Genomic DNA, 24,386 nt, shown 5'->3' on the forward strand with positions numbered 1-24,386 from the left:
TTCTTCAACCTTTTAAAGTTGCATATTCCCAATTAATTTACCTTCATCAGTGCAGGAGCCATGTCAAACACACGCAGGGCAAATGGTCTTCCACAGGGGAAAAGGGATTCTTCATCAGGATTGATCAGTTAACACACATGAGGTCATAGTAAGAAGCAAAGATTTATTATTGTACTCTACTGTATATATTACACATCACAATGCATTGACACTTAATGATACTTTGTCTATATTGATTGTTTTGTGCTTGAGAATCATTAAGAAATAAGTTGTTTGCTGTGCTCACCAAACCGTGAGATGACTAATAGCAGTTGAAACAGTTCAGCTAAAGATAAAGATGAAGTCGCAGCAGTGAACTTTCGGCTATGAATCTGGAAATTGAGCCCTTGAGTTTGGAAGTAAGTAACTAATATCCACTGTGCTGCTACAGGGTCCATCCATTACCTGTTGCTGATAGTGCCTCTTTCACACAGTATGATTCTTCCGTGGCGGAGCATTTCACGTGTCTGCATTTTAAGACGAGTAGTTTATCTCAGTAAATTCCAGCCGACCGGACTGATATTAAGACCCGGAAGCTGGGAGTGGAAAGAGTCAGCTGCACACTGTACTCCTCTGTGTACAAGACCCCTTGAGGATTCAGCATGGAAACAGGACCAACACAACTGAATCTCCCACGTCTCCTTGTCCACCCCCCACCCCCCCATCCTCTCTCTATTTCCCTAACCGCCGTGCCATAGCAACAGAACAACCTTCACTAAGTGCTGGCTAAGAGGTTGATGTTCCCCCACTGCGCTCTAACCACAAACAATAACAGCCCAGGTTGTTCAGCTGCCTCCATGACATTGAGTTTAATTGTAACTCTCCTTGGAGGTGAACGGTTTCTCGGATGAGACTTTAACAGACAAAAGCACCTTTAATTTGGTTTCCTTGTGATTACATGTCCTGTGCTGTCACCCTGGGAAAGAAGCTGTTATTGTGGAAAGAGTGTTGAGAGGTGATGCAGACAGCCACCGCAGTGCATTATTATTATAAAGTTTACCTGAAGAACACATTGCTGAGAAAGTAGTTTTTCACCTGAAGGGTTTCTCTAAAGTGGTATTAAAACTAAATGAATCATTACCACGTTTATTGGCCTCCTTAAATGTAAGTGCTCTTAGTTGTTAACTTTGGTATGCACCCTCTTAGTCTCTTGGGATGCCGTTTTCTCCTTATGCCAGTAAACACACATCTATTCAAATATGAAAAGAGCTTAAAATTTTATAACATTTCCCTGGAAGGCTAAGTTCTGTACATGACGTACATGTTGCTGGTTCAGTCTGTCTACATCTGAGTTCCTTTCTTGTGCTCTTAAGCGCTCACCTGTTAAATGGAGCTCTGTAATGGTATCAAGTTACAGTGTATAGCACGGGGAATTTAGATTCACTGAAGCGAGAAATGACTTCCACCTGAGTTCTCATCTGTAAAGGCGAGAGGATGAAAAAAACCTGAGTATATTATTACGCAAATGTCTACATGCAACTTTTGAGCTGATATGAGACGAGCAGTAGAAAGATAAATGCTGTTAGTGATATAAAAAAAAAAAGTAGTTTGGTCCTGGCTGTGCTGCTTTATTGGAAGTTTATGCAGGTTTATGCAAGGGAGGATGGCTGTGACAGCAGCAGTTTACAAGATGAAATACTCCACCTGAATGCTAAAGAGGAAGTTATTTTCAAAAGAAAGTTGCAGTTTGAAAAGAAAGAAATGAATACGGTTCAGACCTCCTCCTGTGTGAACTTTTGACCTGCATAGCCAATCCTCTGTTGTCTTTGCTTTGATGCATGCCAAGGAATATTAGGGAAGCAACCCTATTTAGCTATATGTGCAGAGAAGAAAGGCAGAGAAGAAAGACCCGAGAAAGAGGACAAGTTGGATTTTTAATAATCTCAATGAATAATAGAACGACCCCCGGCACTCAGCACTGGAAAAATTGGTATTATTCTCCAGTTCTTTTCACACCTTCTTTTGATTTCTCTTTATTTCCAGAAGTCTAAATACAAGTGAAGCACATCTCTTTCCCCTGATGTTTTTGTTTAACATCCTTGATACACTGTGGGGAAACAGCAGAAGTCAAGGAAGCTGTGGAGAAATCAATTTCGTGAGGATTGTTAGGTCAGACTGGGGCTGGAGTGAAAGGAGAAAAGAGAAAATGATAAGTGACATATGTAAATGTATTAGGACAGCATGAGCATGTGAGAAGAATCCAAAAAAGGTACACAACTTTGAAAATAAGGGAAACACTGAGAAGAAGAGAAAAAAAAAAATCTAACTGCACACACACGGTGAATCAGAGAGTTGGCATCGGGAAAAGTGCCGATGTGGCAACAACACTGGCATACAGTTGTTGTGATTAAACAGAATTATGCAGGACCTGTAAGCCGAGCCTGCTGGTCTGATACTCTCTGCCAGGCGCAAATCTGGCAACAGTCCTGATGGAGCAGAGCTTGTGTTAGCGGGAAAATAGAAGAAAAACAAGACTTCACTGCGGAAGACTTGTGCAATTATTTATTTAATTTACTTGTCAAATTATTCAGAGAGAGAGCGGATGGACTGTGTAATCACTGAGGTCATCTTCCTCTTGCCTTCTTGCCGTTATAGCTTTCTATCTTTTCATCTTTTTTCCTGAGTCGAAGCCAAGATGAGGATAGTGTCCTGTCTTTCTGACTGTTTGTACATGGATGTATAGTAAGTATGTACATGTTGAAATACTTCCAAAACACCACAGTAGACCAAAAATAGTTCTCTACTCATTCTCAAAATATCTATTACCTCATTATTCCGCACCTTAAAAAAAACCTCCCACAGCACAATGCTGAGCAACAGAAACATAAATCTGCCGGGTTCTTGACAGACCTGAGCTGCACACAGAAATGCATACTGTTCAAATACTCGACTTCAGTGGACACGTTTTTATCAGATTCTCTTTCCTTACCCGAGCTTTCAGTCCAGCCTATTGGATATCAAGTTGAAACAGTGAGTTTGGTGATTAAAAGGGGATAATTGTAAGGAGATTAGAGAACATTTTCTGTTGGAGTTATTGATATTGTTTGAGTCCACAAAGTAATTTTGTTGTGTATTGTGAACAGCGCAGCTTCAGGCTGTGCATCAGTGAAACCACTTAATAGAATCATGATACTCTGAGAGACTTATTCATTTTGCCAAATAGTACGTCCCTTTTTTCAAAGGAAAATTTTAATTCTTCCAGTCGGTGATTTTCTGTGGATCACTGAAAACTTTATATTGTCTGATTTCTGTTTATTGTTTGTTTGTTGTTTGTTTGTTTGTTTGTTTTTTTAGTCATGTTAGTGTCATGGTTTGATGGATTGTAATGTCAGTCGATCAGTTGGCCCACCGCTTTGGTCGAGGCTGAAATAGCTCCGTAGCTGTTGGGTGTATTGCCATGACATTTTGTACAAGCTATAGACTGTTCAGTGCAGACATTCATAGTCCCTAGAGGATGAATCTGAATGACTTTGGTGATTGTCTGACCAGCAGTTTGATATTCTTGTTTTGATTAGTGACATGTCTTAACAACTGTTGGGGGGGATTTGCTATTAAAATGTGTACAGACATTCATGCTAAGGATGTATTTCAATCAATTTGGGGATTCCTTAGCTTTTCCTTTAGCACCATCATCTGGTCAAAATTCAAATTATCCCTGTAGGTTTTGTGCACCGTGGAATAATAATAACATTCACATCTGCCTCAACTGTACATTAGGTTTAGTGCTAATTAGCAAATGTTAGCATGTTAATACTCTAAACTTAGATGGTAAATGTGTTAAATATTATATTTTATAAACATCAGCATGTTAGAATTGTCATTGGGAGCATGTTGCCATGCTGGTGTTAACATTAAGATCATGGCACCACTGTGGCTAAGAGTAGCCTCACAGAACTGTTAGCATGGCTGTAGACTCTTGTTCATTGTTGGCTTTTGTTGCATTGCTCAGTTTAAAACCATCGTAATTAATGTACCTGGACCCAGCCATTGATCTCATTTTTCCTGTAACTGTGCATATGGGATGCATTTGTAAATATGCTAGCTCGCTAGCTCACTAAATCAGCTCATTAGGAAGAAGACAGAAGTTCTTGTTGGAACATAAGACTACATGGTTCCACAGAGCTACTGTAAATATTGCATGTAGTGGAGTGTGCTTAGTACAGTGCAGTATGAGTCATGATCTAAAATAATACTTTAAAGTATACACAAGCTATGTTTATCCACTAGTATATAGTAGAAGAAGTCTATGTACATTATACCACTAACGGAAAACAATACAACAGAGGCACTGCCACTAATGCATTAATTAAATATTACCCTATTCCAAAAAAAATCTGCAAAAGCTAGAAAATATTTTCTTGGATTTATTAGCTTGCCTGAGCTCTCATACAACCATCCGCAATATTTTCATTTACTTTTTACAGCTGTGAGTAGCCCCTCCATTTTTATTGCGGATTGCAGCGGGACAGTCTTATTTTATTACGCACACTATATATCCAGATTATACTTCATCCTGTTGTTTGCGGAGGTGCTACATGTTTAAAACAAGGTTAAAGCGAGTCTATAGAAAGCATTTGGGACAGAGTACTCTCAGCAAAAATGAACTAGCAGCCTTCTAATTGGACCAATCCCTTCTTAATGCTCTATTATGTCCTTATAAGGGCATAAGACCTATGAAGTGGGTTGTGCAGGAAGTGTGGTGGACCACCAGTCTGCTTCCTTTGTGAGGAGTAAAAGCCAGTGTTGTATTTTTAGCTTTGGAAACAAAGGCCTCGGTGTCTGTTGAATAAATTACAACAGACAAATGTTCCCTGCGAGTAAAAATGCCCACTCCTCTGACAGTTACATCTGCTGTAATTCATGCCTGCTGGTGGGTGACGTCAATGTGTTTGGTACCATGATGCGTCACATTCAAAGCTGAAGATGCTTTGAAGCTAGACCGAACCTTCATTGACCTTTGCTTAAATTGTTGATATCATCTTGCATCTGCTATTTGATTGGTCATCTCATTGAGTGATATGTGTGATTTAGAAGTTTGATACACATCTTTGAGATAATGGTATGTGTGTGCATGTATTTCCTTTTTAAGGCTTATCATCAAGGCTCCTGCATGAACCAGGAGAAGAAGAAAAAATAATGCATCAGCTTGTGCCATAGTCGCACCTGGCCAGCCTCTGAAATGTACTTTGGTACAAGCCGACAAATTGATTAGCACACAAAAAAGTCACACATAAAATGGTAAAAATGTTTTTCCTCTCAGCAACTTCGGAAAATGTTGTTGTTGTTCAGGCGGAATGGGCTTGTGTGTATGAACGTGTGCGTAGGAGGGGGAGAGAGAGGAAGTTGGGAGTTGTAGGAGAAAGATACTGTCGCCTCTGACAGACTTAAGAGAAGGGTGACTGACAGAGGTGAAATTGCTTGGGAAAAGATGTGAGGCAGCTCCCATCCCCTCTCCCTCTTCCTCCCTCCTGCTGGCTTTTCCTTCAGCCTCCTCTCGTTCAGCCATGTAGTGTGAACTACTCTAAATGTGCCCTCTCTCTCTCTCTCTCTCTCTCTCTCTCTCTCTCTCTCTCGCTCTCTCTCTCTTCTTTCTTTCAGGTGATCTATTTCCCATGAGTAACTGTAGAATAGGGAGGGGGAGGAGTGAAATAAACTCTTTTCTTTCTCTTATTTCTTCTCTTTCTGTGTGTGTGTGTGTGTGCGTGCGTAGCCATGCATCAGGCCCTGGACACACTGAGTGACAGCACGAGCTCTACAACTGCCAATGACCTGGACCTCATCTTCCTCAAAGGCATCATGGAGAGCCCTGTGGTGAGAACAACTTTATGCTGTACACTATTAAATGTATGATGGAGTAGTGTGTGTGTGTGTGTGTGTGTGTGTGTGTGTGTGTGTGCCATCCAATATAGGACACCGAAAGCTTTTAATTGGTCTGTGTTCAGGGATGGGCGCTCAAACGGATGACTCAATGATAAAGGACTTAAATTTTAATGTAAATAAATTACAGTTAGACGGCAGGAACACAGGCTAGTTATACTCATTTGGATGCCAGTAATATATTCACTGCAAAATTTATTTGATGCATGCAACTTTAAAAGTATTTTTAAATTGGCAATGCAGTCTTGCATTTTGTACATAAGCCATAACATTAAAATTTAACAGTGACGTGTAATGCAGAACAAATCATAATATTTTCATAGAGTTTCGCATGCATTATGAGAAGATTTATTAAAATGATGCTCCAAAGTGGAAACTTAAAATTCACAGCTGTTATTACATTTAAAATTTAAATTATCCCAAAAAAAGACAGATTAAATTCATCAAGTGCAATCACATTACCATTTTAATGGTCTTGCTTCATTGTTTTCTCATGAGTTGAAAATGCAAATGAAAGAAGCATCTGGTATTTCATTTTCACTCAGTGTCATGCTACACAGGCAGCAAAAATCAGATGAAAACCCAGATGTAAAGAGGCAAACGGCGGCTCCCCTGCCATGAAATGATGCTCACCTCCTCGTCTCTCCAAGTTGCAGGGAAAGCAGATACGGTAGATGATGATGGGCATATTTTTACTAACAACAGAGAGCTGCTCATGTTGTTGACAATGTTGTATGAACTTAAACCCATATAATACACACCTGTGGCTCTTGAACTGCTGCTGGCGCTTGTAACTTGGTGAACGCAGAGGGTTTCTGTGATGGCACAGGATGAATGGATTGTTTATTGAGGGCTCTATTGAATATGTCCCTAAAAATATTGAACAGGATTGGCATTTGATACAAACATGAAAGGAAATTATTTTAGTACTGTGTTTGGCGTATAGCAATATCAAGTGGAACAATATCTTGTTATTGAATTACTAGCATTTTCCCACCTGTCAGTCATTTTAACAAGGCAATGCAATATTTTTGCCGATCAGAGCAAAAAGATTGAAATAGCAGTCGATGAGCTGCACAGTTATCTTTGGGAAGCTTGTCAAGTTGACAGGTTCAGGTGGAGTGTCAGCTATTGTGTTCAGTGAAGAAGACAGAAGTCATTAAGTTTTACACTTATTTATTTATTAATTTATTCCAAAAACCTGTTTGAATGCTTCAACTAAACAACTCACTTCCACATTCTCCATAGTTCAGGGGGTTTCTCTCCGCATCATGTTACAGGATATGGTTTGTGTTTTTTCCACTGTGAAATGTTATCATCATTGGTATTCATTGTAATCGACATGGATTTAAGATGACCACAGCTGTCTTGCTCTAAGAGACAAACTCAAACAGTATACACAGTAGTATATACAGTATATACAGGTGTTCTTGAAGGAAATGTCACTGTGAAGAAAACAAAAGTACAAGCTAGTGAGGGAAGTGGCCGCAGATTTTGATATGGCAACAAAAACCTGTTCATTGGGAGCTTTACAAAGCAACATGGCAGATGAGGACATATAGAACCAGATGCATCTTGTGGTTCAGCAAAAGTGTACTTGATATACTGCACATGTACATGTATATATCTGTAAGAATGAACAAGATCAATTTCCAAATCCATGTAGCATTTGTACAGAATTCTTCAGGCCGGTCGCCCAGACTTTGGATTGAAGCGTCCTGGGTGGAAGCAAACGAGGGACATTCTTCCAAGGACTTCATAACTTTATCCAAGAAAACTCAGACGTGGCTGGCACTCATCTTTTGTTGTTCTGACTGGCCCCAAAAACTTTAACCAAAACATATGTGCAAACAGCACTGTTGTAATATTTGAATATTCTTTCATACAGCTGATTTAAGTCGGTTCCAATCAGCTGTTTGTTTCTTGTCTCACCACAACTTCTCAGTGAAGCTAGTATCTGAACTTTGACCCCAAAATCCATGTAAGTTTTCAGCCATTCAAATGTAAACAAGACAAGCCTGTGGATCAGATTGCTTTTTGCTGAATAACTTGAACCATCAGCGCCCAGATGGTGCATGTTTGTTTCCCATATGCTGAAGGCTCTATGAGACTCCAGCCTATTCCCAGAACCACTTCAAACGTACACTTTCTGAGTAGAAGCAGACATTTAAATAAAATACCTCACTTCTCCGCATGTAAACTCCCTTTTATGAAACCAATCCCAGCTAGTTCTTGATATTTACATGGAGGAGAGGGATGTCATTGTTACGGAGTGCAGCTTTTTGAAGTGAAGGGAGAAGAGTGAAAAGATTCTCTGCCGCTGCTAAGCTCTTTCAGAGTCTCATCCAACCACATCTCATGTTCTTTCTCTCCTGTCGAAGTCTTCCCCCCTTCACTTCTCGCCCAAGACCACAGTATCACATGCCTTTTTAAAAATGCAACAGGCAGAGAAAGCGAAAGTACACTGCTGTGCACTGCAAAAGTATGCAAGGAAAAAAGTACCGATACAATTCACATCATATACTGAAAGTCATTCTTTTTCTTTTCCTTTATGCTGACAGCAGTCATTAGTATGGATAGCCACATTTGTTTTTTTAACATTGCATAGTCAGATTCTTTGCAAATATTACATTAGATAAAAGTGGCTCCCATATGCCAAAATCATTCATTCAAGCCTGGACAGTTAGATGGGGTGTTTGCAGTCTATTATGCAAATGGAAAGACTGTATCTGACCAAACTCAATGTGATAGATTTGAAAGAATTTCTCGGCATGGTGTCATATTACCCTGCATTCATAGGGACTCTGACCCACCTGGCTTCATCTATGCATGTTATTTTACCTTGCTCACCAGTTATAAATAATGTCACAACATTTCTGAGAGACTATTTATGTTGTTTTATAATCTCTCTGCGAGCCTTCTTGTTTCGTTCCGTCTGTGTTCCACTTGTCGTATTTTCTTTGTATTGTCTTGTATGTCCTTTCAGTATATTCTGCTGCAGTCTAACTAAAAACTGCACCGATGTGGAAGCTGCTTGTGGCCATGAGGTTTCTATGTCCAGGGAGATGCATTGGTCTGTGGGCTTCCTCTCCGACTCAGACAGAGCCGGAGGTAGAAAGCAGGATCGTTCAGTAATTCAAAAGCAGTTCTGTTCAGGAAATTTGAAGATGGACTACCCACAGGGAACAAAGGGGACTACTGCATCAACAGCCTGCCATATTGCTGAAAACAGAGCCTCTTCTGCGTCTCTCTGTCCTCATTTCTCCTTCTCTCTCCCTCTATGTCTTCCTCTGTTTTTGGTTTCTTTTTCACACAGAACTGAAGGATTTTTCCTCTGCAGAAAACTGCATATGCATGTGTGCGTGCTAGCATGCAAGAGTGTGACACTGGTGTTTGTTTGCACTGTAGCGTATGTCTGAGGGGGTTGATGGTGGTACCGGTATATTGATGAGCATTCTCATAAAAGATTAATGTGCTGATGCAAGCTGTGAGAAAAGATGCTTCACTGAAGGATTATGATATAAAAAAAGAACGGCAGTTTCACTTGACCCCTCATGGATCTATCAACACTCAACAAGCTATAATTTATTGTGCTGGTAGAGGAAAGGACACGCTAACAGAGGGATAGGGGGACACACTAAGGGTCCATACATTTGTTCACATTGCCTGGGGACTTCAGTGAATTGTGCTGATTGCACCACACTTACTGCAGAATGATGCAATCAGCACAACCCACAATTCTTTAATGAATCTCAATGATGATTAGAGCCACAATGAGCAGATACTGACAACAGGAGCTATCATCATGCAAAAAAGGGCTTCCGCAGTGCTCAGTTATTATCAGTTATGACTGTGGCACAGACTCAATAACTGGCTCTATCTAACTGAGCATTCAGGGTCATTGTGGCATCGAGGACAGCTATGTACCCTGTGCTTTTGACCCTAGCTAACCATCACATTTCTTCTTAGTTGGACTCTAAATGAGACTCCAAGATCTTTGAAGAACAGTGCCATTTGGCCTCATAAACAATAAATTCTAGTGTTAAACAAAACAGCTTGTGCAAAACAGTTTAGCTACTATGTGCCGAGCGGTCAAATCCTGACAATTATCGTCCAGTTTCCCGTGAGCTATTGACATTTAGCTGAAAGTGCAGAAACAGAAATCAGACATGAAAGCTTTCTGTTTTCATTCAGTAGTACATCTCATCTAATCTTGTCACAGTTGTCAGAAAGGGGCACCAGGAGCACTGGAAACAAACACAATCTGGCAGAAAGCAAGCGGAAACAGGTCGGTGTATAGGGAGCTAGTGAGGGAATAGGGAGCAGGTGAGCAGGGAGGCGGAGCAGGACAGGTGACGCTGCTGGCGGGGAGGACAGGCAGGTTGGAGAGGCAGCGTCTGAAATGTCTGCAAAATTATAACATGCAACTACAAACAACTGGACTGAATGAACGAAAGGATGAAGCACGCTTAAAACTGTGACAAATGTGGTGCTAAGAGTCTGATTCAGAGAGAGAGAAAGAAAATTGTTGTTAATATATATGATAATGTTACTGTTTGCTGTTTCATTAGGAACACATGCTGTATACACTGTCTCTTACATGTACAAAAGAGCCTGTTTTAACTTTCTCTCTCTTTATGTTTAACCATGACAACAAGTGGCAATTCAAAGATAATGGCTCAAGTAGAGAAGATTTATAAGTTTAGTGACCTTATTCTGTGATGACAGTTACACAGTAATATCGATCTTAACCTAGGTCAAACCAAGTAAGCTGCAGCAGCAAAACCTTTGAGTATATAAATTTAAGTAAAGATGCATTTTATTGCTCATGAATTCACTTTTTCCACATTTTATTTTGTTGTAGATATGAATTAAATTGCCATTTTTGCCTTTAACAACCCAGAATAACAAAGTGAAAACATGTTTTGATAATTCTTTGAAATTTATTAAAAAATCTAAAACTTTTATTTATTTGAAATTAAATCTACAACACAGACAAATAATAATTAAACAAGATGAAGAATGTGTTTTTTTTATTTCAAAAGTTACAATAATTAATGAACTTTATCAGCCACTTTTGATGACCAGTGGGAGCTACACTGATAAACAAAAATAAGCCGCTGAGCTACAGTGGCTTGTAATCACATCAAGCTGTGTTGCATTTTGGCAAAGGAGAAGAGAAGGCTAGCTTCCTAAACCAGAATAATTCATCAGAAATATCTAAAGGAGAAGGAAAATATAATTATAGCACTGCTCTGTCATTCACATTTTGCCTTGAGAACAGCAGTCCTCATTAGCCTTTGTAGTTAAAAAGTCTAGATGGAGAAGAGGAAGGTTAGTAGTACTGGTGTTACAATGGATAGGGAATTTTGAAAGCCAAAAAATCTCGGTAGTTGGCAGAATAATTGTTGAATAATTGGCATCAAGGATAGACTACATATCAACAACCTGAGACTGCTGCTTGCAGATACACTATCTAATGCAAAATAGGACGCTACAACACATGCTCATCTTAGTCATTTTCTAATATAACCAACAAATTAGTGTCAAAACAAACACATGCCTTTTGTAGGCCATGTCCACGGCTCTGAAAACAGTGTAATAATATAGCAAAGTGTCCATGCTGGCAAGTCGCCCAAGGGCCAGTCACCGACAGCTCGCTCCATCAGGTTACAAAGAATTCTGCCAAAACACCAAATGTGCAAAATCCTGCTGCTGTATCTCTGAACAGGGCTGAAGAGCTCCCTGTGTGACTGTTTAATCATGTGCAAATAACTTTCTCAGTGTGTGTGTGTGTGTGTCTGTGTGCTGTGCCTGTGTCCCTGTAAGTGCAGTGTATGTGTACCAAAGGACCATGAGGATTTGTGCGTTGAAGTGTGTACATGCAGGCATTTGTGACTATCTGTTGTGTATCTGTTTGTGTGTGTGTGTGTGTGTGTGTGTGTGTGTGTGTGTGTGTGTGTGTGTGTGTGTGTTGTCAGCAGGGGTCCTTCCTCTCTTCCTCAACAAACAAACATCATGGCTGCCAGAGTAGTAGTGAGTCCCACCAGACAAATCCTCTGTGGGAATCGCCTGACGATGTGGATCTTCAAATACAAATACAAAATCACTTGTTGTGCAGCTGCAGATAGTGCTACTGTAAATGGTTTCGTTATAATGGTTTGGAAAACCTGTTGATATATAATAGCATTCTGTTGGCTTTTTGTCACATTGCAGTATAGAAATCTCAATTTAACTTTTTTGTGCAAAATATTACAATTTTGTCACAAAAATATAAGAGAAATAACAGAAACCAAAATCCAGGTCTGTGATCTAAAATGAGCCAAAACCAGACAGGAAAGGATTAATTCGCTCATTGCATATCTGTGCCAGAGGTGTGGAAGCCGTGTCCAATGAGCAGAGACTCCTTCTGTCCTTGGTAGCAGCAAAAATTAATGTTCTCTGAAATATTGATGCTTCACAGAGCACACCAAAAAAACCTAAAGGGCAAAAGATTTGACTCCAGTTTGAGCTTAGTTCTCTTGGTTTTTGTATCTTTCGGTCAGGATTGATGAGTGCAGGCTGTGTTCTCGACAGGGGCTTGGTTTCATGTTGCTGTTTTTGTTGTTTGCAGCTGTGCCCTTTACTGTGTTAGTGAATCAAAACAAACAGACCTGCAGAAGTCAGAAAACATTTCATTATGTCTCTGCTAGGTGCCCTGTCTGCTCACTGAATAGATGCACAAGTGGAAACTCCTTTTCAAAGACAACGGCATGAAGCCGTAAATCAGAGACAAGGCTATCAGGTAATCGGTTAATCCTGGCGTTTATGATGGGAGATGTATCCCTAAGTACCATCTGTTTTCTATTCATTAAATCCCAGGCCCATGAGCGATTTGAGGAACCAAAGCTCGAGGCTGTGAGGGAGAACAACGTGGAGCTGGTCCAGGACATCCTGAAGGAGCTCAGCCCGCTCGCACAGAGGAGCTCGGCAGCTGACGAGCTGGTCCGCATCCTGAAGGAACCCCACTTCCAGGTTTGGAGAACAGGGCCTATATCTAGCAACAAACTGTAGCTTTAATTAACAGTCATTCAGGCTAAACCTTTAATTACTTTTCAAAGTGATGTTCACGCTTAATGATGCATGTTGTGCTAGCATGGATTTAATTGATTTGGAGCTACAGTAGCTTCTGTATTGACAATAGCCCCGTACAGACAAAAGCAAGACCACCTGATTTGTGAACTATGGCATCTTCGTCATCATCAGTGGTTTTGTCGCCCGTCGTTCTGCTCACAGTCCCTCCTGGAAACCCACGATTCTGTGGCATCCAAAAACTATGAGACTCCTCCTCCCAGCCCCTGTTCCTTCATGGACGCAGCTCTCAACAACCAGCCTGTGCCCCCAGACGCCGTCAGGATGGTGGGGATCCGTAAGGTGTCGGGTGAGCACCTGGTAAGTCTGCTCAGCGAAGGAACCGCACATTGTAATCATTTAAGTAGGATGAAGCTTCTCCTGTAAATTGTAAACTCCACAATAAACAGTATGATTTGTGCCTTGGGAGAGGCACACGCACTCAGTAAGATTAGATCATTTTGTAGCATTGTTAAAAAGAGAGATAAGTCAGATTTATACTGCCATGTAGCATAAAATAAAGGTGATTTATCGGCAGCAGGTTGGAATGCTGTTAATTCATACTGTACAACTTCTGCAGGGGATCTTTTGTCTCATTTTATACCCTCAAACTCTCTGCCTCCGGTTTGTTAGACACACAACTTGAGGTTTGCTGTCACCAAGTCAACCAAGTCACTGGTGCCACAAAATCTATAATTTGAAAGGTGAGGGAGCAGAAGTAGAGTCTAAATACGGAAAATAGTGAGCAACAATAACATCTCATCGTAATAACCTTGGATACCTGTTGAACAGCTAAACACACCCTGAAGTGTATATTTGTTTAAGCCTGAGTAGCTTCTTAATGGAACAGTTTAGTGGTCATTACATTAATTAGCTTAAGACAATCACAGTATATTATCAGGTGTAGTTAGCTAAATGATTATTGCATTGCAACTGTGTGTTTGTGTGTGTGTGTGTGTGTGTGTGTGTGTAGGGAGTGACGTTCCGAGTTGAGAGTGGCGAGCTGGTGATTGCCAGGATCCTCCATGGTGGCATGATTGACCAGCAAGGTCTGCTCCATGTGGGTGACATCATCAAGGAGGTGAATGGCAAGGAGGTGGGCAACGACCCCAAGGTGCTCCAGGAGATGCTGAAGGAGGCCAGTGGCAGTGTGGTGCTAAAGATCCTGCCCAGCTACCAGGAGCCACACACACCACGACAGGTCAGTCGGGGGGGGGGGGTACTTCATATCTACACAGTTACACAGATTATTAAAACTCATACCAACCTGCTAAATAATAATAATATGAAGAGGTACTTTATTTATATAACACTTTTCAAAGGCAAGATACAAAGTGCTTTTCAAAAGACAAGGAATGTATAAGTAAAATATAAATTTAACAAATACAAAGATGCAATAAAAACAGAAAAGAATAAAACAATGTAAGAAAATGCGATTCTCAAGTGATGAGTTTTGAATGAACCTGTCCACCAATCATGACTCGTGTATGTTATTTGTACAAATACATTAAAATTTGAATGTATGTACAAACATTAAAATTTTAGTCTCGCACTTCATCTCACCATCACTTGTGTGCAAGACCCCAAGAGACTTAAACCTGTAAAATCTGTTCATGACAATGGACACACATATAGCTCATATTCTTTGTGTGCAACTCCTTGTGAATTTCCACATTGAATCTCACACTCTTTAGAAGTTGAATCCATTTTTGAAATCACATTCTTTAAATGAATAATATGGAAAAGGTTGTGATTAGTTTGAAAGGATACTGTCATTTTCATCAGTCAGTAAGCACCACTGCCTGTCCTCGCTGGCATCTTCTCTGCAGTCTTTAACCTTGCATGCCGTGCCAAGACTCGTATACCTTATTCTACAGCAGGACTTTGTAGATGACTTTGCCTATTTGGCTATAGGAATACCTGCATTTCAGTTTTGTCACTTATCCAAATGCAGAGTAATTTTCTGCATATGCATAATGGATCAAAAATGGAAGCCTCCGTGAACAAGAGAAAAATAGTGATCCCATACACAGCTCATGACACTGGAGTTAGTCTGTTATTGTCTATCTTTTTTGGATTTGTCCTTTGGTCCCACGGTCTTACATTTCACAACAGATTTGTTGCATTATCAAATGTTTGTAGGAGATTACTCAGTACAGTGTGTTTTAACAGCTGGAAAACACACGGAAAAATACTTGATGTTTTGGCTCTCATACTGTAGCTTTATGCTAGCTAATGATCACTAGCTTTCTCAAAGCCAGAGGAGGCAAGTCACAGTGAAAATATGACCCAGTTTACAGTGAGGGGAAATAGAAGGGTTATCTCGTCTGGTGATGCATTGGCAAAAGGATGGAAGGATAGAGCACATCAGAGGATGTATATACAGCTGGAGAAGTATTGGGCACAAGGCTCTGTGACTGATTGATCTCAGCCAAAGAGAAGAGGAACAGTCGCACTTGAAGAAGCCGTGCTAAATTAATTCCTTACACCAGACCAAAATATACTAGAACAAAATCTACAAGAAATGGTAGAGAGAGGGTTTGTGTGCTAGGATTATTAGCATAGTTTATACATGTATTCGAAGCGTATTTTGCTGTTGTGTGAAAACATTTCACCTCCAAAATTCCAGGTGCTGAAAAATGAGTTTTTCACAGCCATGCTAGCAATGTCAGTCCACCACTTTATCCATACTGAAATATCTGAGCCACTGTTTGATGGATTCCCATGAAATGTGGTACAGATATCCATGGTGCCCAGAGGATGTGTCCTTCTCACTAGGGCGATCCCCTGACTTTTCCTCCATCTCCAGTAAGGATGACATTTGTGGGTTTGAATGAAATGCCTCGACAACTTATTGCATAGATTGGCATAAAAATTCAGTCGTTGGCGTTTAGCTCAAAGCACCACCGTGCTTAAGTACAGCCACACGCAGCTACTTGCACTGCTGTATTCATGTTATTCTTTTGCCCAAGCGATGAGAGGATTCCTTCAGCACTTAGAGGAGCAGTGAAGTCCGTCAAATTGAATGAAAACATGTAAACTACCAAAACTGGAGCTGGGATGATTGTGTTTGACAACAGTAGAGTAGCTGTTGTAAGACTCGCATTTCCAGCTGGTTTTTTCCACTGCTCTGGTTAGACCTGCAGCAACTGAGGGCAGCAGCCAATCTTGCAGAAATAATCTTGAATTGCCTTCATGTAAGAAAACATAACACCCTCCTATTTCTTTGGGTTATTCACTGAAAAGAGTCTCTTCTGAGTCATGGCTTCTCGATGCAATTCAAAAGAGTCAGACTTCCCGTAAGATGACATTTCTACAGTGTACCGTCTTCAGACTTTTGCTCTGTGAAAGCAGAGTGCACAAGTGTTTAGTTTTCCTTTTTTTTTGTGTAGTATTAGCTTCGGCTATCGAAGTGCCTACTTAAACACTCAAAAAAGGCTGTCTGTCTGAGATATTAAAGAGTTATTTGGAGGTGCTCGTACAGTTAAGAGCTGTGTAGGTGGGTGTTATGTGTGAGGAGCTCTGATGATTAGAGTTGTTCCCAAAAGTTCTCTCTGAATGTAATCCAGCTGTCTATGTTTCACGCCTGGAGCTTGGCCATCGTATGATAGCTAAACTCAACTGACAGCTCCCGTTGGCCGATGGAGACTGTGATAGTGTGTGTGTGCGTGTGTGTGCGTGTGTGTGCGTGTGTGTGCGTGTGTATGTGTGCGTGTGTGTGCGTGTGTGTGTGTGTGTGTGTGTGTATTCCACCATCATGTCCTTAGAGGGGAATGAGACACACACACACACACACACACACAGTACAGTAAGGGCTGGCAGGCTTTTTTTTTTTGCTCATGCATCAGTTCAGTACGAGAAAAGGCGTCAAGTGCAAGGGGGGAGGGGATGGTTGCCATGGCTACAGATTTTGGCGCTGTCTCTCTTTATTTCTGTGTCTCTCCCTCTGTCTATCCCTCTCCCTCTCTCTCCGTCTGTCTCTCAGACTCCTTGTCCTGTCAGTGGGGGTTGGGATACAGGGTTTGGTTTATGAGCTGAATCCTGGAGCCTTGAGATGTCGGGAAAGTGAGCTGAGAGATGGACTAGGCTTTAAGTGGGCAAGGCTGTGTCATAGCAATGGACACTTACTCGCACAATCCATCTACCACACTTCACTTACACCACAGCCGGAGAATACAATTCTACCATGTTACAAAGCCAATTTTTTTCCCATTAAATGTGTATTTATTTGGTTTAACTTGGACATTTCCCTTTTCTTTTAGGCCTTTGTAAAGTGTCACTTTGACTACGACCCTTCTCATGATAACCTGATTCCCTGTAAGGAGGCAGGGCTAAGCTTCAGCAGCGGAGACATTCTGCAGATCTTTAACCAGGAGGACCTCAACTGGTGGCAGGTCAGTTCAGCCCCCAACCTTTCCAGCCAGATACAGAACCAACAGGATTATGTTAACAAGTCAGTCTGCATGTTTCCGTTTTTTCCTCACGTGATCACACGTATTTTGCGTGTGCGTGTCTGTTTCCTTCCTTCTCAGGCCTGTCACATAGAGGGAGGCAGTGCAGGTCTAATTCCAAGCCAGCTACTTGAAGAGAAGAGGAAAGCATTTGTGAAGAGAGATCTGGAGCTCGCTACCACAGGTACAGCTCTCAGCGGCGCGCAGCAGAGCAGAGAAGCACTTCTCATTATGCAGATTCGACACAGACTCCTCGCTGCACAAACATACTAGCAACAAAGACAGCATCTGTTCCTCTCCATATCATACAAGCATTTCATCTGGCGCCGGCCGCTCATCCTCCTCTCACCTCTCCAGCCTGTTACTCCGTCAGTGAGCACTGGAGAACTTGTAATGAGCATTGGCTTGACTCAGGCAGCCTGATCCAATCTGCTGGTTATTAAGCCGCAAGGTCTGACATTCACAAACAGCGCTCCCTGAGAAGCACCGTTGATTGAGGAGTGTAAATACAGACCTGATCAATAATCATCTCTTATGAGATGAGGAGTGAATAGAGGCTCTTTTCCTCCGTTCAGTGTCCTGAGCGGCAACAAAACAGGTGGTGAGTCACAGCCAGCCGCATGCCCTTCACTTGTGGAGGAGAGGTAGATGACAGCCCAACTGTACTGCCCTTGGAGCTGGGAAGGACACATCTGTCTGCTCGCACGTGTTTCACATATTATACCAACAACCAGTTTGGTTTGAGTCAAACATTTGAACGGAGCACTGCTGGATCCTGAGGTTGGGAAATTGTTGATCCAATTCATGAAATTGAGAAATATATTTCATCATTAGCACTTTGAGGTTTGAGTTGCACAGTCACAATTTTTACATGCCACAGCTTGATGAGTTGAATTTCATCATGAAAAAGAGCAACTGAGCTCCAACTTGTTTCTGCTGCGTATCTTTGTACATAAGAGATAATAATATTGTGCCATAGTGAACAGACGGTCAGCAGATCGGCTAGTCACAGGTGTTCTCTGGCAGCAGAACGGTGGCAGATCAGTATTGCTGCACAGTGCCATCTAGTGGTTGTGACGGTCTATAACTCTTATGACCCAGCAGAGCTTTCACCTTGGTAGTATGTCATTTTAACAGGGACTTTGTTGAAGTGTATGACACAGACAAGCATCGGGGTTGGAGGTTTTATTGTGTTTTGTGTGTTGCTGTCTCAGGTCCTCTGTGTGCTGGGATGGGAGGCAAGAAGAAAAAAAAGATGATGTATTTGACAACCAAGAATGCAGGTATAGAAACATACAACATCACAGTTTGTATGAGTGTAACTGAACTGGTCAGAAGGGCATTGCACTTCATTGTGTTGATCTCCGTCATTACCGGGTTCCTTGCTAGAATTCGATCGACATGAGTTGCGGATCTATGAAGAGGTTGCCAAGGTCCCGCCCTTCAGGAGGAAGACACTGGTTCTGATTGGTGCGCAGGGAGTCGGCCGTCGCAGTCTGAAGAACAAGCTGCTGGTGTCGGATCCCCAGCGGTACGGCACCACCATCCCCTGTGAGTGCAGCCATTCGTCATGACACTAAACCATATAGAAAATCCATCTATCATTCAGGATCATGCAGTGGTTTTATTTTTTTGTTGTTGCAGCACTTGTTGCCTTTGTTGCACGCTGTGTAAATGTCGTCATATTGTGTACTATTTTTCACTAGTTAATGTGTTTCTCTGTCACCTTGGTTTTCTAGTGTCTCACTGTTTTCATAAATTCAAATATTTTTTTACCACTCTTTTGCATCCTTGCTTTTTGCCATATTTCTACCAGTTAGTGTCAGTGTTTGCACTAAACCAAAGTATTCAAATGACAGAACTTTATCCTGTATTGCTATATTGTGGGATTAGTTTAAAATAGATCGATTCCATCTCTGTGTTTGGATTTATCTTCATCCCTCAGTCACCTCCAGAAAACCAAAGGTGGATGAGAGGGATGGCCAGATGTACTCTTTCATGACCCGCAGCGAAATGGAGTGTGACATTAAAAACGGCCGTTTCTTGGAGCATGGCGAGTATGACGGGAACCTGTATGGGACGAAGATCAACTCCATACACGAGGTGATAGAAACGGGAAAGATCTGCATCCTGGACGTCAACCCACAGGTAGAGGAAGCTCACACACACACACACACACACACACACACACACACACACACACACTCTTTATCTTCCCTCCTGCCTCCCTGCCTTCACTTCTTACTTCTGTTTCTCACCTGTCAACACTTGTCATGTTTTCCACCATAAATGACTGAGGTGTAAAATGTATTTAATGTATAATCATACCAGTTATATACAGCTTGTTGCTACTGAAGTACTTTTAGGCTACGCACATCATCAATATTTATCAAAAAAGTTAATGATCAGAATGACTCACTTGAAACACTCAGCTAATTGTATTTATACACATTAGCTTGATAAATGTGTTAGCTGAAGACCCTGCAGAGGCATTTTAATCACTTTCTCAGCTTTATAATTGCGTCTGCGTTTTTAGCTTCTCCAATTGCTTGCTTGTTTCCTGTACATCTGTTTTTGTTTTGTTTTTTCACAAAGGCTCTCAAAGTCCTGCGGACGTCAGAGTTCCTGCCCTATGTTGTGTTCATCGAAGCCCCAGACTTTGAGGTTCTCAAAGCCATGAATCGGTCAGCAATCGAGTCAGGAGTGGTCACGAAACAGTTAACGGTGAGTGTGTGTTCTCTTAAAGGAATAGCTCGACACTATGGGAAAAATACTTACTCACTTTCTCTCACTTCAAGAGTCTCGATGTCTGTACGGTAAACATGAAACCGCAAGCAGTGGCTAATTAGTTTAGCGTAGCATAAAGACAAAACAGGGGGAAACAGCTAGCCTGGCTCCGTTCAAAGGTAACAACATCCACCTACCAGCATCTCTAGAGCTCACTAATTAACAGGATCTATCTTGCTTGTTTAATCTGTTCAAAAACCACAAGTTTGACATTTTATGAGGTTTATGTGTGATGTTTATTATTTGTTGTCCTGGACCATTTTGCCGTTTGAAATTACTGGAGCTGTTACAATGTTACATTATCACATATTTACCACAGAGACATGAGAGTGGTATCAATCTCCTTATCTAACTCTTGGCAAGAAAGTGCATTTCCCAAAATGTTGAGCTATTCCTTCTTATCTTTTCAGTGACACAAAATACTCATGATTCATGTTGTAGCCTGAAGAAAGCTCACCGTTCTAAAAACAGGGATACATAATGTGTTTGATTCACTCAGTAAGGAGGAATGCTTCATTACTACTTTGATTTTAGTTGGGCACTAATTTCACTGTTTACTCCATTTATTCCATTTAAGTAATTGCCTGCTCACTACACTTATTTTCACCTAATTTGTCCCACTATCCTGCGCCTCCCCCTGACTGCTCCCAACAGGACTCTGAACTAAAGAGGACGGTGGATGAGAGTGAGCGCATTAAGAGAGCCTATGGACATTACTTTGACCTGTGCATGGTGAACGACGGCCTGGAGGCAGCTTTCCGAAGTCTACGGTTGGCACTGGAGAAACTGACAACGGAGCAGCAGTGGGTGCCTGTGAGCTGGGTCTTCTGAAAGTCACAGAGAGCTCACCAGCACAGTGCCAGAGCCGCAGGTCAAAGGTCGGAGGACGATTTAACATTCGCAGCCTCAGAGGCGCTGCGTCCATGCAGTCGTTGGCGGTGGAGGTCTGTTGTGAAGGGCTGAGCGTTATGTTTCAGTGCAAATGACCAGCCTCATGTAGAGCATTTTTTGTACAAACTTAGTGTTCCTCTGTTGAGCCTAATGTCAAGTTGTATTTTATTTGTCAGAATTGGAATAATTCTCTTGATATTTGTTGAGAAGGATTTAGAGTTGCTTATGAGGTTTAGTGCAATAGTGTGAGTGAGCGTGTGTATGTTATCATAAACGTGGAAATAGGCTTAGAGTAATGCGTATGTTTTGCAGATCACAGTGCTCTGTTGGAGGTTTTCGTTGAAGGATATTAAACTTTTTAGCCTTTCCAAATCTTAAATACTTTATGTAGTGTAATGTTTACATTGGATCGGTAGGTCAAATTGGTTACGGAAAAATACCAAATGTCACATTTGTGTTAAATTCTCTATATTTTAATCATTTGATCCATACAGTATGATTGTATGTGTTCAGAAATGTGCTTTATCTTGTATGTCTCCACTCATTTGAAAAATGAACAGCAATAGACGATTATAAACAAAAACATACATACGCTCATCTACTCACACACAGATATACACGTACGTACACACAACAGCACAGTGAGAGCAGTGGAAACCTGTCTTTTGTTGAGGCATTTTGGATTTACCCGGCAGTCTCCGTTTGTTTTGTTTCCTTTTTTAATGTTAGTTATGTTGTGTATTTCCTGTCCTGTGCTGGTAAAGCTTCTGGTTTGTGTGACGGGATCCAGCAAATGGATCATTGTCCGACTACTGCCTGCTTTTTTTTTTTTGTAGCACTGAGAACACGTCATCCCTAGTTTAAAAAAAAAAAAAAAAAAGTAAAAACTAAAGAGGTAGCCTACAGTATGCACTGATTGTATAATGAAGGCATACATATTACTTATCATTACAGTTTGGACAGCTGATGGAGATTATTACAATTTTTTTTTTTTGTTATTTTTAAAGTACAAAAAGTAAAAATATTTATCAGTGGCTTCTTCATACTTACTTTTGCCTTAACATGGTTCAAAAGCCAAGGAAACACTCTATTTTTTCATCATGGAACATTTCACTTCTGTCACTGTTCCTTCTTAGAAAATAGAAAAAAATAATAATAATGGCAACTTATTTAATATTCATTTTATTTTCCCTAAAACTTGTAAGTACTGTATTGTAATAAAGAATATATAGTATAAGATAGAGAAACACTTGGTGCTTTGATGACTCTGCCGGTGAGTAGATGCAGTTGGACAACTACGTACACTGTAGTTTTGATGTTCATATAAAAATTAAAATTGAAAATGTTCAGAAACTTGCCTCATTGTTTACAGTTAATATTCATGCAAATTCATTTTTAAATTAAAAACAAAAACAAAAACATTATATTAAATAAATGGCAATACTGTTTTTTCAAATACACAGAAACAACACAAGGTGTGTCCTCAGAGTTTAGTCAGTGGGGGTCTGCAGTGACCCCTGAGGCTGTTGGTGGCCATGGGTGGTGGCGGGTGAGGGTGATGGGGTTGGATATAGAGATCCTGTGGGTGTCATCCAGTGATGAGGCGCCAGAGGCAGCGTTATCGGATACATCTCGTAGGCAGGCGGCGCCCCCCCCGGCCATATGCTCGTCAGCTTGGGGTCAAACTGCGTGAAAGTGACATTCAACATAAAACTCTACTTTGTCCATTTTAAAACTCCTACCCACTGTTTTAAACTCGAGAGTCGGATCAATCTTCTAGAGTTTGCAGAGTTGGAGAACTGTTGTTTATTTACAGAGCCATAATATGCTTCTTAAAAAACTAGGTAGGATTTTTAAAATGATTGTGTGACTCTGTGCCAGTAAAGACTGTTGATTTTTCTGTGACACAATACAAAGAATGGCAAAGGTCAAAACAACAGACCTGACATAACTGATGTAAAAGGTGCTCCTATGTGTCAGCAATATTTTTGAATAATACTGTGATGCGATGTCAACGGCGTACTGTGGAGAGGGCGTACGCACCAGTGAGTAGGGAGGAGGGTGATCCACCGTGCTGTAGCGAGGAGGGAATCTGTCATAATGTTGATCTTCCTCTAAAGAAATTGTGTGGACTACTGAAGAAGTGTTGTCGTCTTGCGTCATCGGCATGGTTACATCATATGCTGCTCTTTTCTTTTTTGCCTGAAGATAGAAGCAGAGGAGCACCACAGCGATGCACACCACCAAGACCGGGAATCTGGGGACACATTTCAAGACTTAATTATTTCATTACCTTATTTTTATGGAGAGATTCATCCATGACTTTCTTTGATTACTTACATATATCCAAAGATATTCAGCACCGCACTCATGGCTATGATTATGTCAACCTGCTGACATTACTGTAAAAACAAATTAAGATATATATTGTGCTGCAGATGCAGATTTGTCTCATCTTGCTTGAAATCAACAACAATACAATTATGTGAAATATGGACTTTCATTGAGTATGAAATAAGAGGGTTGTGACCTGATGTGTTTCACTCACAATAATCTCATTTTAAAAACTAGTGAAAACTGCTCAGCTGTGAACCACGGGAGAGGTTAAATCAGATTCTTAAGCGGCATGAATCACCAGCGTAATGTTTGACTTTATACTGTTTGAGCTTAACAACGGACGGTGAACTTTCATCCTATAAATCTGTAGCTCATATAAACTTTTAAGTAAAAATCGGTGAATTCACATGAATGAAACACAAATCAAACCGATGACACAGATTTATACCAAAACTAGATTCTTATCTTTTTTTACACTGTGATGAGTCCTTACCTTATTAAAGAGTCCAAAACATACAAAAACTGTGCTGACCTGCAGGTCGCTAACAAAAGATAATGTGTCACTTAGGGAAGTGCACAACCTGAAGAGCTTTTACAGCATTATTGTCTTGTTTAAAGACACAGGACATCGAGGTGTGCTCTGTGTCTTGCATATTTCTTGTGTATGTTGAACGAAATCACTCACCACTGCGTCGTAACTCCGAGGTCAGCTATCAGACCACTAATATAACACTTTGTCATGATAGCCAGAAAATGTAAATTTCCCCCTGACTAGTGATGGCTGAATTCCTAGCACCATATGAAGTGAACAAATTTCTTACTTTGATTTTTAGAAGAAAGAAAAAAACAATAGACACTTTTTTACAAATGAATTTCAAGTGCGATTTCATTTAA

General features: G+C 40.9%; 1 protein-coding gene and 1 long non-coding RNA gene across 3 annotated transcripts in view; one reads left to right on the forward strand and one right to left on the reverse strand.

Moving 5' to 3' along the window:
- The window catches only part of mpp2b (MAGUK p55 scaffold protein 2b), a 38,513-nt gene extending 16,005 nt beyond the window's left edge, over positions 1–22,508 (forward strand). For both annotated transcript variants that reach the window (XM_023400112.2, XM_023400111.2), the window contains 11 exons: positions 5,750–5,850; positions 12,778–12,930; positions 13,192–13,347; positions 14,000–14,227; positions 17,289–17,420; positions 17,559–17,661; positions 18,692–18,760; positions 18,867–19,028; positions 19,423–19,625; positions 20,073–20,201; positions 20,919–22,508. In XM_023400112.2, the coding sequence (XP_023255880.1) occupies positions 5,750–5,850; positions 12,778–12,930; positions 13,192–13,347; positions 14,000–14,227; positions 17,289–17,420; positions 17,559–17,661; positions 18,692–18,760; positions 18,867–19,028; positions 19,423–19,625; positions 20,073–20,201; positions 20,919–21,095 (1,613 nt within the window). In that variant the 3' untranslated portion in view covers positions 21,096–22,508. The remainder of the gene's footprint in view (positions 1–5,749; positions 5,851–12,777; positions 12,931–13,191; positions 13,348–13,999; positions 14,228–17,288; positions 17,421–17,558; positions 17,662–18,691; positions 18,761–18,866; positions 19,029–19,422; positions 19,626–20,072; positions 20,202–20,918) is intronic.
- Positions 22,322–24,122, reverse strand: LOC147819555 (uncharacterized). The gene is made up of 4 exons (XR_015436825.1): positions 23,986–24,122; positions 23,496–23,557; positions 23,199–23,412; positions 22,322–22,840 (listed from the first exon to the last, which is right to left on the reverse strand). It is a non-coding gene; the product is annotated as an uncharacterized LOC147819555 (long non-coding RNA).
- Positions 24,123–24,386: the final 264 nt, after the last annotated feature.

This window comes from Seriola lalandi, unplaced genomic scaffold (genome assembly GCF_002814215.2).
Source record: "Seriola lalandi dorsalis isolate HSWRI2012SDOR001 ecotype SW California unplaced genomic scaffold, Sedor1 jcf7180002052132, whole genome shotgun sequence".
Taxonomy (NCBI): domain Eukaryota; kingdom Metazoa; phylum Chordata; class Actinopteri; order Carangiformes; family Carangidae; genus Seriola; species Seriola lalandi.